This window comes from Eretmochelys imbricata, chromosome 3 (assembly GCF_965152235.1).
Source record: "Eretmochelys imbricata isolate rEreImb1 chromosome 3, rEreImb1.hap1, whole genome shotgun sequence".
Classification (NCBI taxonomy): Eukaryota; Metazoa; Chordata; order Testudines; family Cheloniidae; genus Eretmochelys; species Eretmochelys imbricata.
Window position 1 is genome coordinate 21021746 of NC_135574.1, and position 18420 is coordinate 21040165.

At 41.0% G+C, this 18420-nt stretch overlaps 1 protein-coding gene across 1 annotated transcript in view; it reads left to right on the top strand.

Moving 5' to 3' along the window:
- APOB (apolipoprotein B) overlaps positions 1–4499 on the top strand; it is a 49202-nt gene extending 44703 nt beyond the window's left edge. The window contains exons 27-29 of the mRNA XM_077811461.1: positions 21–135; positions 986–1172; positions 2673–4499. Of these exons, the coding sequence (XP_077667587.1) occupies positions 21–135; positions 986–1172; positions 2673–4499 (2129 nt within the window). The remainder of the gene's footprint in view (positions 1–20; positions 136–985; positions 1173–2672) is intronic.
- The last annotated feature ends 13921 nt before the right edge of the window (positions 4500–18420 follow it).

Below are 18420 nucleotides of genomic sequence, written 5' to 3' on the forward strand. Positions count from 1 at the left end.
GCGAAATCTCTCTTTTGTAGCTGTAGCAACTACCAGATATGAAGGTGATGTGTTTGTGACAAAGGCAACAGGCAGCTTTTCACATCGTGACATGAGTGTGGAGTACAAGGAAGATCTGACCATGCAAGGATTTAGGTAAAGATTTGTTCAGGTGACATGGTTTATAATAGACAAAATGACAAGAGACAGACTATGGCTTAGAAACCTAATTCCTACAAAGCACTTTGTGGTAATTATAAAGAATAAGTGTCCTCCCTTTGCTCCCTCACCCTCACCACTCCACTCCCATTAGATAACTGGGAATCTGGAAAACACTCTTTTTGCATCTGATTGTTCTGAATAGCCTGCCATTTCACATAACTGGTGAGATATAACTAAGGTTTTCCTATAATCAAAGATCCTGCTTTTCAGCACAGCCTCCACTGAGGCTCTGTTTCTGTGAGCACAAGTCACTGGAAACCTAATTTTTCACCCACAATCATTTATGCTCAGAATTACAGTGACCTGGATGTCCAACTACCTGATTTCATCTGCTTAGTAACAGCGACCGCAAGTAACAATAACTGTGGGCACAAAATTTTTACCTACACTTATTTGTGCCTGCAGTACACAGATGGAAAAAGAAGTAGACTAGTTTGTAAAAATCTGACTTTATAAGCCATAAGAATCAGCTAACAACATTAAGGGCCTATTTTGCAGTCCTAATTCAAGCAAAACTCCTGACCAACCTCAGTATGGAGTTTTGCCTGAGAAAACAGTGTAGGATATGACCCTGAATTTGCATATGTGTTAGTCAGAGTCCCAAGATAAAATGTTGATAGTAAAACTCTTAGTTTTCTTTTGCTTGCTTTGGCTTTGTTTATACTTGTATTAATCACGAGAGATACTGTACGAAAACATACTGCAATATGTATTTCTTTAGGAGCTGCCCTGTAACTTAGCATTCACTCGTTTCTTAAACACTGTTTGTTCTTGGTTATATCAGAGTCTTGGCCCAGACTGTATCACTAAATATCATCAGCCCAACCTTTACCGATGTTCAGATGCGTTATTGGGGAGATAGCCACAGGATCTCCTCATCAGTATCTTCACCTTCTGCGGGCACCCTGGGTTTTCGTGTTGAGATGGACACAGATATTCTCCAGGGGAAAATTTACTACCAAACTCAACAGGTAGGCAAGGCTTGAAATGAAGCAAAAAGACACAATGGGGCTTGGGATTTTACCTTTTAAAGTGACTGTAATGCTTACTAAAGGGGTTAGAGTGATAGTTTTGAAAACTGACCTCTGTCCAAGGAAAACATACCATAAACCCTGCAATGTGAGCTTCCTTTACTCCATCCAATCTCATCAATATGACTTAACCCCAGTCTGGAAGTAATATCTCTGTAAACACTTTTAGAGGTAAGAAAATCGTTCAAGCACCCTATCTATTTAGCCTTGGCAGAGCCTTGAGATCACAAATATGCATCCATTAGGCAGTGGACAGACGGCATCAGACTAATTGTGTATAAACCACTGTACAACCATTAGATTATTTTATGAACTAATTGAGGATTGAGTCGGTACAGCAGGTATGGTGCATACGTTGCTCTATAATGCACTGCACTACTTCCTCTTTGTCCTTCAAATCACTGCAAAGCAATTTCCAATGCATTGAAGGTGTGGGAATGTGAAGGGATGTTGATTTGTTCTTCATTGACATCTCTTGTTATGTGATTTTTCTTCTGTTGGGGAAAATGGATTGCATAACTGGTCATATGTAAGATCGGTGTTCATAAAATTGAGGTTCCACTGTACTTGTAATTACTGTAGAAATGCCCAAACTAGAAACAGCAACCTAGAAGTGATGGTAATGAGATACTGAGCCTAAGTTCTAGCTCCCTGTCAAGGATCTTGTGTGGAATCGTTAACACATCGCAGGTATATTGTGAGGCACAGAGCTAAAAGCCACTTATTGGGTTTGGCAACAAAAAATGCCATTCCTGAAAGTCTACCACAATAACTTCAAAATTAGAGACTTAATATTCCAAGACTGTGATATGTTAATTTAGATATCACATAAAACTCACAATTTAACTTGTGTAAAATTGAAATCAGGGAAAGGCATTTACTTTCTTAGGGTCTGATTTAGCAACCCTTAATCATACTGAGTAACATTTATGCTAGTAGTCTTGTTGATTTAAAGCACTGGAGAATCACAAACTTGTAATGTTTTTGTAGTAAGACAGTGGATCTCTTTCAATTCACCATGTAAAATAATTAAATAGAATCTTAAGACTAGTATGACATGCTTAGTGAATGAGCAGAACTGACACCTTACCAAGTAATTGTTGCATCTTGCTTTGATACAATTAACAGGTAATACAAAGGAATCAGAAAGATGTTATAAAAAATAATGAGACCAAATTCTGCCCTGATTTACTTTCTTATCCCACTATTTTTAGGTGTAAGGACAGAATTTAATCCAATACAGCATTTAAAGACATGCAGACACATGATAGACAAAACTGAGTTTATATTAAAATGAATTGAATGCAAGATAAGAAAACGCCTATCTAAAATCTCTCTATAATTTAGGGTCATATTTTTAGAACAGAAGTAGCATGTAATAATATTTTATTTGTTTGAATTGGAATCTATTTTTTCACTTATACCATTTTGGATTTTCAGCCTGCCTCTCAGAATGAAATTGACATATTAAAAAGTGAGATATCATTCAAGAAACCTGACCTGATTCAGATCAAAACTAACTGGAACGATGCTGCTGCTACAGACATGCTGAGCAGTCTAAAAGAAAAGGTACCTACAATGACGGAGGCTCTCTATAACAGTATTAACAAGTACCACCATGAGCATACAGGAATGGGAATCAGTGCTGCCACCCTAAAGCTGAAGAACATCATGCAAAACAAGGCTGAAAGAACATACCAATTAGCCACAAGAAAAATAGATGAAATAGATCTTCACCTTAGAAGAGCTGCCTACCAGGCCACTGGGAAATACCAAGAGATGACAGTCAAAGCTAAACAATTATATCAAGAAGCAGCAGATCAAGCAGACCAGATTGACTACCAGCAAATAAGAGCAAAGATTTTTGATGCTACAATGGAGGTAATAAGGGAATACCACAAGAGGATAAAGCACCTGATTGACTCAACCATCGAATTCCTGAAGATCACAAAATTCCGGGTCCCTGGACTGGCTGAGAAGTACACCGGTGAAGAACTCTATGTAATGGCTACAGAGGAGGCAGCAAAAGCTACTGATCTATGCATTTCAAAAATGCAGGAGTATTTCAACGTTTTGATTGTATTTGTCAATGAGACGGAAGTTAAAGTTCCTGCATCTGACAGAATTCTCAAAGGCAGTGAAGTGCTTGATCAAATTAAAGAAATGCTAAAACATTTGCAGAACAAAGCCAGACAGATATTTGCTACTCTTCAGGAGGCTGACTTTGCAGAAAAGCTTAGGCAACTGAAACAATTAGTGCAGCAAGTTTTCCAAAACATAGAAGAAATTATTAGAAACTTACAATCGAAAAACTTTGAAGAGATTAAAGTTCAAGCACAACAGATGTACAGTGATACCATCAACTCAGACTATGCAGAAAAATTGAGATCCTTAACAGAGAATATTAAAACACACCTTTCTCAGTTAAAAGACTTTAGCCAGAAGACATTTCAAGAGATTTCAGAGAAGCTACATCAGATTCTTCTATATGTAAAAGTACTGCGGGAAGAATATTTTGATCCAAGTTTAGTTGGGTGGTCAGTCAAATACTATGAAGTGGAAGACAAGGTGCTAGATTGGTTAAAGAATCTAATGGATGCTCTAGTGGACTGGCATGCCAAATACATTGGAGATACTGCTGACTTGGTTTCACGTCTGACTGATCAAGTACGAGAATTTGGGGAAAACCATGGCCAGAGGTATTATGATCTGGTTACTGATGCTGATGGAAAAGGAAAACAGAAAGTCATTGAGCTCTCTTCTGCTGCTCAGGAAAAGATCCGATATTGGTCTGAAACTGCCAAAAGGAGTTCTGCTGAATATAACAAACTAGTCAAAGTGAAAATACAAGATGCCTATGACCAACTCAGCGAAGCCTATGAAAGGCTAATTAGTGCGACACAAAAATTAATTGATCTGACTATAGAAAAGTACTCTACGTTCCTCCAGTACATCACAGAACTTCTCCATCATCTTGAGAAAATGACAACTGATAGCATAAGGCCATACATAGCTGTTCGTCAAGGAGAGCTTAGAATAGATGTGCCTAAACCATTTGACTGGCAATCAGTTTATCAAATGACCCAAAAACATGAGGAGGCACTCAGAAAAAAATTGGAAATAACACGCATGTTGATTCAGAAAGGCATGGACCAAGACTCCAAGACATGGATAGAATTGCAAACATTTATTGACCAGCAGCTTGCTGATGAGCAACTGAATACTCAGCAGATTATGGAAAATATACAGCAGCACATAAAAGCCTGAATGGACATGTAGAAGAGCAAAAATCACAAGTTTGTGTCACACTGTATTTAAAAGATGACAGCAATCAACATACTGGAACTTTGGGAAGATACTGTCTGAGTTTGTACTTGTAAATGAAACCGAATAATCTACAGCAGGTTATTTTAATGTGCTTCAAAAGCCAATAAATGAATTCTTTATTATATTTTGGTGTTATTCATTATAACCAGTTTTACTTGGGCCATGAGCCTGATCCATTAGGAACAATGGAAGCCTTTACATTGACTTCACTGTGTGTTGGACCAAGTCAATACTATACAGTAAATTTTGTAAATAGTCTCGAAAGCTAGGGTTTCAGATAAAGGTCAGATTTGTGAGCCTGTTAAAGAATAACTTGGAAATTCAAATGCAATTACTTCAAAGTATAGAAATTAACCACAAAATTACCCTCATAGTTATCTCTGGAAAAAAAAGAAAAGGAGATGAATATGTGCACTGCAAACAAACCAAAGAAGAAAGTAAATAAATTCTGGGATTAAAATCAAGAAGGAAAAATTCCTCCCATTGTAAAAAAAAAAAAAGTCAGATAGTTTCCTCAACTAAATTATAAAAATTAATAAATAAATATATAATGCTTTGTTAAAAACAAATAATAAACAAAACGTGTATCTAGCAGTATTATTTAGAAAAATAGACCATGAATTTCAGGAAAAAATAAATTATTGTTCTGGGCTAATGTGGTGACCCAGAAATTTAGGGATTTTTCTGATTTTTTTTGCACTGAAAAATTTTAGGTTTTTCATCACATTGTATGACTATGTTATTATTCACAAGTTTTACTGCCAACATTGATCACCATAGGAGTCAAAGGGAGTTTTACTATTGTCTCCCATGGCCTTGGGGTCAGGTGTCATATGAAAGAAACACCAAAATATGAAATTTCAACTCAAATGCTGGAGTCTTCGCTCAAAAATATTTCCATCTCTGAGAGAACGTGTGGACATATTTTTTTCAGGTTTATATACAACTGTTAGAATGCGCTGTAGATACTCCTTCCAAAAAGGCCCAGAAAAAGCTGAAATAATGGGCTTTTTACTCTTTGTTGCCTCATTCAAAATAAACTCTTTTAAAATGTCACTAGAAATTTTGTGAGTATGTTTATTTTGGTGTAGTTAGTTCACCCCACGTTTTTTTTTTTCTACGTTTATTCATGGGAAAGGGGTGCTTTTATACGAGGTTTTGTGTAGCACACGTTTCTCATGTGCCTCTACACCACCATGATCAGGATGCTTTTGGAGGCAGGGTTCATTCCATGGTGTAATTGTGAGCTATGCCATTATCAGATACCATTAATAATTATACCATTAATAATGGGAATCAGATGGGCAAGACTAACCCAGAGAAACAAAGAGTCAGCCACATCCAGTCGAGTGCATCCATCCATACAGTCGTGAGGAGGAAAGACTTACCCTTGGAAAGTAAAACTACAACTGTTGAACCATCCAGTGTTCCCAGGGATCTCAGTCATGACAAGTAATGCAGTAATACTCAGCAAAAGAGCTGGGTTGTGAACTGTAAAAGGAGTTCTTGCTTCGAATAGGACTAACCTAGGATCCGGATACCTTCCCACCTCCCTTGCTTCCTGAGAGTTGGGAAGATTCATAGATTCATAGATATTTAGGTCAGAAGGGACCATTATGATCATCTAGTCTGACCTCCTGCACAACGCAGGCCACAGAATTTCACCCAGAACATTGCTGTAAAAAGCCCTTTTCACGACATCTACTGAGTGCCTGAGTGCTAGCAGACTTTTGATTCAGTCTCATGACCCTGGCTGCAAGAAGCCCTTCCACATTCATTTATAAGGAATATCAAGCCTGTGGGTCACTGGATCTTTATTTTACCAGAGATTATCTAACCTGTCACACCAACCCCCAAAATGTATGAACCTAACCAGATTTTCCAAACACATCCTGAAACTTGCCGCCCTCATAGCAAAGATCTACAAGACAAAGGGCAATAGAAAGACACCATCAACATCCTGGGGGGGGATTTGTATCTTTTTTTCTTTTAGTTTTCTTTCCTCTTTCTTCCTCATGCCTATTTATTTCTGCCTATCATCTATAGCTCTTGGGAGGGATAACAATTCTACACAAAGCCTAATATGTCAGAGATGGGTAAACTGAATAATATATTTGCCAACTAACATAAATACTGGTGTATTTGGCAAGACAAAAGTTTTCTAAGAGCAAACACAATAGTTTACACACCCAACAGTGCTGAACGGTTAGAAGGTGATTTCAAAGTCTCATAACAGCATTGCAGCGAATGGATTAAAATTCTCAATTATGAAATCTCTGTGGTAGCCATTTTGCAGTCATTCTATGGTTGATTTAGGGAGTGTCTGGTAGCAACATGCTGCTTTCAGAGAAGAGCTCTCACTATAAATAGCATCAGATTTCCACACCAAAGAAATAATTTCAAACACTCTGTGTGTGTGTGTACACAACAGGAAGAATGAACTAATTTTCCATACAATAACATGTTACCAACTGAGGATAACTTTAAATTCTCTGGCTTTTTTTTTTTTTTTTTTTAGATTGTATCAAACTTTACTTTTATTTCCTGTGTAGTATTTTACAGAATTTTGAACTAAACCACAATTATTCAAATTATGGTACAATTTGCTCCATTTATGAAACTTTAGTAATATAATCCCTTGAAATATTAGTACTCCCATCCTGTCCTTTTATTGAGTCTAGTTTGTACACTGAGAAACTAGATATTTCATTAAATAGCATTATGTGGAAGATACATATCAGGAATGAACAGCTATCTGGGACTCAATGACATTGTTTCTCTTTGCCTATAGTTTTTTATTATCTGAATTCTCATAAATGCCGAAGGGGCTTTTCTTTATAATTTACAAGTATTAGACATAGAGCAGAGTTGGTTGTAAAAGTTTAATTAAATAAAATATTTTACAAAGAAATTCAGAGAACAATATGCCCTGCTCTCAACCAAGTCATCATAGAAATAACATTGACAGGAAACGTGTGTGTTCCTAAATGAAAAATCACTGCAAGAAGCAGGAGAGCAAAAATATTCCTGAACTTTAGGCTGTGCAGTGTTACCTAGAACTAGCTTTAAATAAGGAATATAGGAATGTGGATAGACCAATAGCCCATAGAGTACAGTATCTGTCTCTGGCATACGGCAATTTGTTTGGCATCCATCACTATGATTAATCAACACCTTACAAGGTTTAAGTTGAGAGAGAAGGTGGGTGAGGTAATATCTTTTATTAGACTGCAGACAAAAGGTGTAAGATGAGACGTAATTTCTCAGTAAAAGAGACCAAACTCCATATTACTCTGCTGCCTGAAACTGTATCAGTCAGGTAGGAAAATACAATGTATGAAGGGGAATTCTATGTTTGTTCTGAGCATGGGACTCCTACTGAGACCCAGAGTTGGATGCATTTCACTGATACAGAGCCGAATCCTGACACTTAAAATCAATAGCAAAACTTTTATTGGGTTCAATGGAGCTAGGATTTGGCCTGTTGTGCATGTATAATTTGAGAATCACTTTGGGATCCCACTGTTTGAGAGAAGTTATATTATTATACTGCATACAAACATCTAGGGAAAGAGCATTCAGATTGAAATGTCATGCATTCACAAGTCGAGAAATGCAAGAATGAAGATTGCCTGTGCGTTGTTAATTTGGCCCCCTTATGCAGTCATATTATGTTATAAACATATGTGACATAAACATATCACAATTCAGGGCAACTGTACCTGTATTCCCCAGTACTCCAATGGCACCCACTCTAGCCTTCAGGCTTCTCAGCCATCACCTCCCATGGAGTAGAACGCCATCATAAATAAACCATTAATTCCAAACAATTCCTGCATGGTGCTGCAATATTTGTCACCTCTCTTCCATAGAGAAGTTACATACAATCCCAGTGCACAATAACACATAAACTTAATACCATAAGGTCTTGCAAGGATATTGCAGGAAATTGCCATATCTGTCACAGTACAGTCTTGCCCAATATCACATAGGGATTCCAGGAATAGAACCAACTCTCTGGGTTTCTTCTCCAGTGCCCTAAATACAAGAAAATATCCTTACTCTTCTTGCAACTTTCTGCCTCTTGTGCACTGAATTAGAGTCTGCTTGGGCCTAATTTTTAGACCTGACGCAGCCCAAGCCTCAGACGGTCGAGTCGTTTTCTGACCTGACCTCAATCCTTCCTGTAAATCTGAGTCAGCGCCACAGGTAAATCTGAGTCAGCGCCTACCTGTGCGGTTTGTGCACACCAGCAGCTGCATGCCCAGCTCCTGCTGTTTCCCCTCCTGGTGGTGCTGTGTGTGCTGCAGAGCGAGAGGCACTGCTGCTCCTCAGCACACTCATTCCACAGCCACAGCACACCTCGCACAGCAAGGTGGCTGTGGCCAGCAAGAGCGGGCCATGCAGCCTTCTCCAACCTCATGAGCCGGAGGAGGCAAGCTGACCCAACTCGAGCCCGAAAGGGTCTGGTGGTTTTTCCACCCAACCTGCCCTGGACCAGACACTTGCAGTCAGGTCCCATCGGGTTCAGGTTGGGTTGTAGGGCTCCACGCTGAATGATGCTGTGCTCTGTGTGCTCAGGTAATTAAAGGCACATGATGTGTCTGAACTCTGTGGTGAATGAGTGAAGAACTCTGGAATTATGAGAATTCAATCCCCCCCCCCCCCACATTTCTCAATTTATCGTCATATAATGAAAAAGTAGTTACACCATATCACTGCATAGTACATACCCTGACATTCTGGCTGAACCTATGACAATGTAGGCCCTGATTCCGCTCTCAGCAACGTGGATGTAACTACCGCAGATCTGAACATTTCTTACCAGTGCTATAAATGCCACGCCAACACCTAGCAACCTCCACATTGCATTATACTGCTAGAAACACTTCTGTGAAGTACACAAATACTCACTTTCCCTTAAAGAAACATCACTCACGTAAAAAGGAAAGGAGCACCCACGCTCATGAAAAATCAACTCTCAGAACCTCCATGGTGCATGCGTTGCCGAACAAAGAAATTACATAATATTATTGGCTCCCATGGCCCACTATTCCCCCTGTTCATCAGGGTTTGTAATCATCATATGTCAAGCTATATATTAACCTGGGGCCAATTCCTGCAGAATCATTCCGTCAAGGCAGTAATATTCCTTTCACTGTGACTACTCACATGTGTAAACAGGGCTGGATTATGGCAGTTTGGCATTCTAGGCATCACGCAACACAGGGCCTCACATAGCTCCATCCCCATGTCCTGCTCTGATCAGGAGAGGCAGGCATACCCACTTCCTCCTGCCCCAGGAAGCAGGGGTGGCAGCAGGGAGTACCTCAGTATTTACCCCAGCTGCTCGGGACCATCTGATGGGGTGGGTAAACTAGGCCTGCTATGTTCTTCATCTGCCACATACAGTGTTCTCTGCTGGAGTGGTGTTGACAGAGCCCCAGGGAATTGGGTTTTGAAGTTAACATCCTATTGAGATGTATGGAGAGTTCCCACTTCCCTGAGCTATTGTTTTGGACAGGTGTCCCTGCATCAGATAGACTCAGGATGTATTTTCAAGCTTTTCTTCACAACCGTGTAGGCTAGAAACTTATTTTTTTTAAATGAAAGCTGAGATTCTGCCTTCAACATATGGCTCCAGGAGCTGATGCCCTAAGGCTGTGCCTATAGAGCATAGTCTGGCCCTGTGTGATATTCCTGTATGAGTTTGCATAATCTAGTCTTTAGAACGTAACCATTTTTATGCCTATCCCAAAAACCTTAATCCCAATCCTGTTCCTCATGTATTATTCCCCTTTACACCTATTTACATCTATCTTGTAGATAATATTGGAAAATACATATGTGGGAACTGGAATGGTGGTCTAGTAGATCACACACTGGATAAGTGCAAAGGGATGTGGGCTCAAGTCTTAGCTCAGCCACAGACTTTCTGTACAACTCTGGGCAAGTCACTTAACCTAGCCTGTGCCTCAGTATCCTGTTTGTAAAATGGAGATAATGCTTCCCTTCCTCAAAGGGCTATCATGAGGATAATGACTGTGAAATGTTCAGGTACACTGGTGCTGAAGGCCAGATAAGTAGATAGAGACACTGTAATGACAACAAGAAATCAGTAGTTATACGGGTTTATCTCTAGTATCATTATGTTCATTGTTCTAGAAACTTGCATTGGACTTCATGTGCTAAATCAGTCAGAAGCTCTCTATTTAACCCCTTCCCCCATCACACATACCAAGCATACAGCATATAAAAAAACTCACGCCGATAAATGATCCAAGGAATGGCCTAAACAGCTGCTAGGAGTTAATTTATATTGTGGTTTCTCCATCTGCTTTTAACTTTGGAAATAATCTGCCACCCATTTCACTTTTTGGCTGAAGCATAATGCACCTTTTTAAAGACACCACTCTGTCTAATAGAGATGTTTCTTTTTAGTCCAGGATTTTTTCCCCCCTAGAAATAACAAACAGCTATCTCATTTACCCTCCACAAAATGCTGGCCACTTACTGTGTGTAACTAAGCCCCATTTCATCTGGTTTAATGTTTAGCATGGCATGCAAACTAGTAGATTACAGGGGGCAGATGATTTATTTAATAAGAGGTTTTTTCCATAGAAAAAAGCAAAGTCATTGCAGAAAGAAGGCTGTGTACGATGTAAAAGCACAGCCTGCAATGATTGACACAAAAAAAGTCCTGCAGCATATATTGGTAATCCTGATGCTAAACTTAACTGCTTCACCTCCTCTTTCTTTTCCTCCATTACTTTGTGTCTTGACCCCCTTCTCCATAGCTCTCTTCTAGGATTATTGTTCATTGCAGGCACCCTACCTTTGGAGTGAACAATTCCCATTTCCTACAGCCACATAGAAACAGCAAGCCCTGATGTCCACCACGGAATATAATTATATATGAGATGCACAGTTTGTTTTGCTGTAGCTAAATTAATGTCAGCATTTCTATTAATCCAGACCACAATGTTTTTCACAGGGGACAATGAGGGCTTGGAACATAGCTATATAAAGATAGATCATGAAGTATTTTCGCACACACGAGTTGAGGTCAGGGTTTTTTTCCCATCCTCTGTTCCCTAACCCTATGCAGCAACAACCACCACCATCTTTCAGCTACTGAAGGGATTCCAAATATGGAGTGTTAGTAGTTTGGGGCCCAACCCTGCAAGATGAGGATGCTCAGCATCGTTCGGGAACATTTCCAGGGTTGTTACTATGTAACAGGACTGGTGTGTTGAATAGTGTGGAGACTGACAAAGTCGAAAAAATTCAGTGCATTTTGCTAAGAAACAAGGCATTTGCTGATGGTGTTAATTAGCTGGAGTTTGGAGTTAATGGTTTCACAAGGATATTTGGCATGCAGATTTTGTTTGTTTGGGGGGGGGCGCTAAATCTTGCATCATACATATACAGGCAGGAAAATTCTATGTCTCTGGAAGAGTTTTTCTCTTCCTTTTACTAAGCTCTTTGTGATAAATTGCCACACTGGGACAGAAAAACCTCCCACCTGCTTCAAAAGCCTGGCTCAGACCTTGGCTTTGGTTGTTTCGAAGGAGCACAAAGCAGCCAGAATGCCACTTTAAGAAAGTATCCCAGGAATCCCCTGTTATAGGGTAATCACTGAGTGCCACAAAGCTTGTGTAGGCACCTCTATCCCACCTGTTTCTCTGTTCTTTGACATGGGAGGTGGAGGAGTTCATTGTGCTCTGCCAGATCCTGACCCTGAATGCAGATAGGGCTCCTCTAAGTTATACTAAGGTTGCTCTAAGTTATACCAGGGGCAGTTTTAGCTCTGGCTAGCCCAGTATCAGGGAAGTAGAAATGTGGTGTAGATGTACCTTGCTCGCAACACTTCCTCAACTACGCCAAAGACAATCTCAGCACAGCTGAGGATTGAACTCCCTGTGTCAGAGAGAGGCCTATAGCTGATACGTTTCTCATACATTCCTTCCTGACTCAGGCCAGTGACCAGCCCTGAAGCATGATCACGGGTGATCTTTGACACATATATGCCATGTATCACTGGAACTATTTAATTATTGGTCACATCTAATGGCATCTCTCTCTTCAGCTTGACATGTTTTCAAAAGATCCTAGACCCCCACTCTAACTGAAAAGCAGGAAAAAGTGACCATTGTAAAATGATTTTTATGGGTACAAATTGGCTCCCACATCACTGTAATTTATCTTCAACACATGTAGTAAACTGCTTTTGGAAAAGGAATGCTCCATAAATGTGATCTTTTGTTTTGACATTATACATTCCTACTTTCAACTAGATGCTTTTGGATGATTAATCTAAGAATGTTGCTCTTGCAGTCAACCAGATAAGGCATCTTTGGAAGGAGGAGAGGGGGAATGTCTACAATTATTTGGCTAAAGCAGTATCGATACTTTATGAAATTGTGCCTTTGTTTTGAAAATAAACACATAAACTTGGCTCCAAATGAGAGTTGTTAGAATTTGTTTCCATTATTAGAAGAATTAGAGTAGGTCTTCACCTAAATGCATTCGTGGCTAAACGCCATTATGGATTTCAACTGGTCACCATTTATAAGTCATCATTTACTGGCAGTTACCACAAAGGGCTAGCAGAATCAACCACAGTTTTCTTGTCTATTTAGAACAAGTGTCTGTGGTATGGTATGTGTGTTAATAGTGTGTTAAGTAAGTGGACTTTTTAATTGCCTTTACTGCACTGAATTTTGCAAATCAACAAGTGCAAACAGGTACATTAAGAAAACAAGGAAACTGAGCAAAATTTTCAAAAGCACTCAGCATTTGCCAGTTAATCTGATCATTGAACATATATTCTAAGGGCTCTATTCTTCTTATCTCACAAATTCTACCCTTTGACTATGCCATTGATACAGCTGTGGTAGAAGATATCAGAGGCATATTTCTGCTAAACATAATTGGCTTTCAGTCCATTTCTACGTCCATCAATTAGTTTCTCCCTGTGAATTTTTGTGCTTAACATGTGCTTTGCTCTGGCTGTCACAGAGCTAGTCAATTCTTTACTGAATATAACAGATATTAGTGTCTTATATCTAATGAAGGGTTAACTGGGGAAGATATAATAAGAATTTACCTTACCCTTTTCCAGCATTTGAATTGAACCCAAAATATATTTTGCAAAATGTCACTCCAACCCTTAGCTAACTTTTTTTTGGATGTGCGTAGAGTGGAAGTCTCCATATTATTATTTTATATGTATTCCATTGACACCTAAAGGCTCAGAAGAAGATCAGGTCCAGTAGCAAGATCTCTCTGAATCTGGTATCAGAACTTGCCCTTACCTCAGTTTCCTGTTAGTACTAGTCATTCACTGGCTTCCAGCACTGTCAGATCTCTGAAGCGATGTAGCCCTCTGCCTAAATCCCAAAGTCCTTGCCTTCTGGAGTTTAACTCAAAGTCTAACATAAACCCAAAAACAAATCTCTCCCCCCAGGTTCTTCCACTGGGCACAGCCCTTCCTCTGAAGGTCTGTCCTCTGTGACCTTGTCTTCGGCCTTCTCCTGGGCTTTAATCAGTCCCTTATTCCCCTCGTATGCAAGGGTCACTGTACTCCCTCAGAGGGTGGCCATATGGGGGAACCCATGCCCATGCTCACCCTCTACTACGGGTTCCATAAACAACTGGTCTGTTTGCCCAAAATATAAAACTGCCCTGCCTTCTCCTTCCCAGGGCATTTTTCTATACACTGTCCATCCAGGGCTCTTCATCAGCCCTTTCCCAACTAGCTTTTTGCTCTCAATTAAATAATGACTCCCAAGTCTACTTTCCTTAGACTTAGGGTGACCAGATAGCAAGTGTGGAAAATTGGGACGGGGGGCAGGGGGGTGGTAATAGGCACCTATATAAGAAAAAGGCCCGAATACTGGGAGTGTCCCTATAAAATCAGGACATCAGGTCACCCTACTTACAGTCTTCCCTAACTGTCACTAGAATTGCTTTCAGATCTACCCTCCCCTGCTGAACTCAGCTTTCTCTTATCTCCCAGCTGGCCTGGTGTAAGCACATGATTCTTGTCACGTGTCTACCCTTTAATTCCATTCACCCGGCGAGATGAGCTATACCAGCCACAAGTGAAGCTGAAGCCAAAGAGCCAGATCAATCTGTGATGGGCCTTCAATGTGCTACATATTCAAACAAACAGTGAGAGACAATCTTTGCCACAAAAGCTAAGTCTAAACAGACAAGACAAAAGGTGGGAACAAAGAGGGGTAAAATGATGTACACAAATTTACACAGCCAATCCCCTCTGCCCTAGCATGTGAATCGTGCTGTAGTTCTCCACTTCCAGGTTTTGGCTGGGCTTGAGAGAAGGTCTTGAAATACTGCAGGAGAGGCTATTCTTGTGGTATTTTAACTGGAAAATCATAAAAGCAATTAATGAGAGTATAAGAGTATTTTGAAATTTCCAGGTTGGTTTCTAGAGCAAAGAGGTTTGGATAAGTCCAGATAAGCTTTGGACAAGCAGCCAAACCTAGTGATGCTGAGTAAAAATGTTCTAACACTCCTAAGTGACTTTGAAGCCCATTGAATGTCTTAGGCACATTTGAAAATTTGACACACTTAATATAACTGAACCTAAATGCTGAATCACTTGAAGTTGGACTGTCTCTAATAGCAAGTGTGATCACCATTTTCTGAGGAACATACACTGTTTTCATCTATACACTGTAGAGTGCAAACACCTTAGGTAATACAGAGGAATCATAAAATCATAATCAGTAAGGCAGAGCAGTATGATTCATAGCAAGTCAAGGTGGAATTTACAGCTGTGAGAACCTTCTTCTTACTTGAAAAGACTTCAGTCTGTACACTAGACAACTAAGGATCTTTCCGGAAGGCTATATGTCTTCAAGGGATTCACAGAGCACTGGCTCTGTGGATGAGGGGAAAGCAGTGAATGTGTTATTCCTTGACTTTAGCAAAGCTTTTGATATGGTCTCCCACAGTATTCTTGCCAGCAAGTTAAAGAAGTATGGATTGGATGAAAGGACTATAAAGTGAATAGAAAGCTGGCTAGATCATCGGGCTCAACGGTAAATGATCAATGGCTCCATGTCTAGTTGGCAGCCGGTATCAAGCCGAGTGCCCCAAGGGTTGGTCCTGGGGCTGGTTTTGTTCAATATCTTCATTAATGATCTGGAGGATGGTGTGGATTGCACCCTCAGCAAGTTTGCAGATGACACTAAACTGGGAGGAGAGGTAGATACGCTGGAGGGCAGGGATAGGATACAGAGGGACCTAGACAAATTAGAGGATTGGGCCAAAAGGAATCTGATGAGGTTCAACAAGGACAAGTGCAGAGTCCTGCACTTAGGATGGAAGAATCCCATGCACTGCTACAGACTAGGGACCGAGTGGCTTAGCAGCAGTTCTGCAGAAAAGGACCTAGGGGTTCTGGTGGATGAGAAGCTGGATATAAGTCTACAGTGTGCCCTTGTTGCCAAGAAGGCCAATGGCATTTTGGGCCGTATAAGTAGGAGCATTGCCAGTAGATAGAGGGACGTGATCGTTCCCCTCTATTCGGCATTGGTGAGGCCTCATCTGGAGTACTGTGTCCAGTTTTGGGCCCCACGCTACAAGAAGGATGTGGATAAATTGGAAAGAGTCCAGCGAAGGGCAACAAAAATGATTAGGGGACTGGAACACATGACTTATGAGGAGAGGCTGAGGGAACTGGGATTGTTTAGTTTGCAGAAGAGAAGAATGAGGGTGGATTTGATAGCTGCTTTCAACTACCTGAAAGGGGGTTCCAAAGAGGATGGATTTAGACTGTTCTCAGTGGTACCAGATGATAGAACAAGGAGTAATGGTCTCAAGTTGCAGTGGGGGAGGTTTAGGTTGGATATTAGGAAAAAAAATTCACTAGGACGGTGGTGAAGCACTGGAATGGGTTACCTAGGGAGGGGCGGAATCTCCTTCATTAGAGGTTTTTAACAAAGCCTTGACAAAGCCCTGGCTGGGATGATTTAGTTGGGGATTAGGTCCTGCTTTGAGCAGGGGGTTGGACTAGGTGACCTCCTGAGGTCCCTTCCAACCCTGATATTCTATGATTCTATGTGATAGATAGGACTCCAACCAAAGCTCTCTGGTCTTGTTACTGTATGGGTGTACCTGGGAGAAGAAAAGTCTTCTTCCCCTTTCTTCTCCCCACACCTAGGCAATTTAAGCCATGGTTTAGTCCTCAGTAATTTGAAAATTTTGTCTCAGTTATGAATAGCAAAGATGGATACCTAAGTAGATAATTGTATAGAACCCATGTCTTCCTGTGTGTCTCACAAATTCACATGATGTCCCCTGTAGAGCTGGGCAAAAAAAAAAAAGATTATTTTAGTTCACTGGCAGTTCCTACAATCAAAAAAAGTCTGTTCGACCTGAAACAAAAAGTCCAGTTTGGGTCAAACAAAACATCTGGTTCAGTCCAAAATGCAGGCCTAGAGTCAGGAGGGGATAGTAGGGAGAAGGATTAAGTTAAATAGTAATTGGAGCAAGGACATGACGTTGGGTCTCCCATGTCAGGTGCGTGTCTGAACGACCATGCTATAAAGTCTTTCTGACTTAACTCTCTCTCTAGCCCAGTGAATGTTCAAGTATTTTATGCAAAGTGGAATAGCTTCAATGGGAGAGACTGAGAAAGCTCTCCCCCAGATATCTCATCTCCTAGTGGCTAGTGCACTCTCCTGCAGTGTGGGAGATGGTAGACCCACATTCAAATCCCTTCTCCACATCAGTCAAATGTGGGAACAGAACTTGGCTTGGCTCACCCACATCTTAAAGTGAGTGCCCTGACCAGTAGGCAAAACTTAAGAGGTGGGGACCACCTCCTCCTCCTCCAGCCATTTTGTGAACCTAACCTGACATTTTTCTTTCTGGCTGTGATTGGGTGACTACCCCACACTCACTCTACAGGGCTTAATGTAGGCCACATGGCCACTGCCCAATGGGTCCAATTAACCCATTAGGCAGCTGATTAATGAGGCTCAGCTGGTCAGGAATTGGTGGGGCCTAAAAAGCCCAAGAGCTGAAAGGAGAGGAGGTTGCTTGAAAAAAGCAGACACTCCCAGGAGAAAGGGAGGAGTGAGTGGAAATTGCAGTCACTCCCTTGGAAGAAAAAGGAGGCTTTGGGGAACTGGTAGGCCTAGGAAAGAAAGAGAAACCATTAGTAGGAAGCAGTTCAGGGCCAGAGCAGTGAGGCCAGAGAGAGAAGGCCCAGACTACTGAGCTGAGGGTCCCTGGGCTGGAACTCAGGGTAGAGGGCGGGCCAAGGTTCCCCTACCAGCCACAGGGTGAGTGGCATCAAGGCAGTGAGTGAGAGGACTGCCCAGGACTATTGAGGGTCTAAACCTTCCTTGGAGAGGGGAATGCGGTCAGTGACACAGTCAGAGAGCCGAGTCACGAAGAGGATGCTGTGGTTCCTGAGGCTGCGGAAGGAGCTGAGGGCAGGCGGAGTGACAGTGTGCAAACTGCAGACAGGGGGGTATCAGTCTTGAGCTAATCACCAGAGTACCAGAAGGAGGTGCCAGTCTGGTGGTGAGCAGTGTGCCCCGTGACACTGGTCAAAACTATTCATAAATTCTTGGGCCAACTGAAACTGCATTTTTCAGCAAAAAAACTGTTTGTCTGAAAATTTCACCCAACTCCAGTGCCCAACCATTAGGGTTAGTATTCTGGTCTCTGATTTTAGGTGTGTAAAAGCTCATGTAGCTTGACAGTTTCCTATTGGCCACAAAGATATACAAGCTTTTATATAAAACATATTCACTGTACAGTACTTGGCAGTAACTGATAGTCACGAAATCTCCTCCGCAAGCCCAGATCTACATTTTTC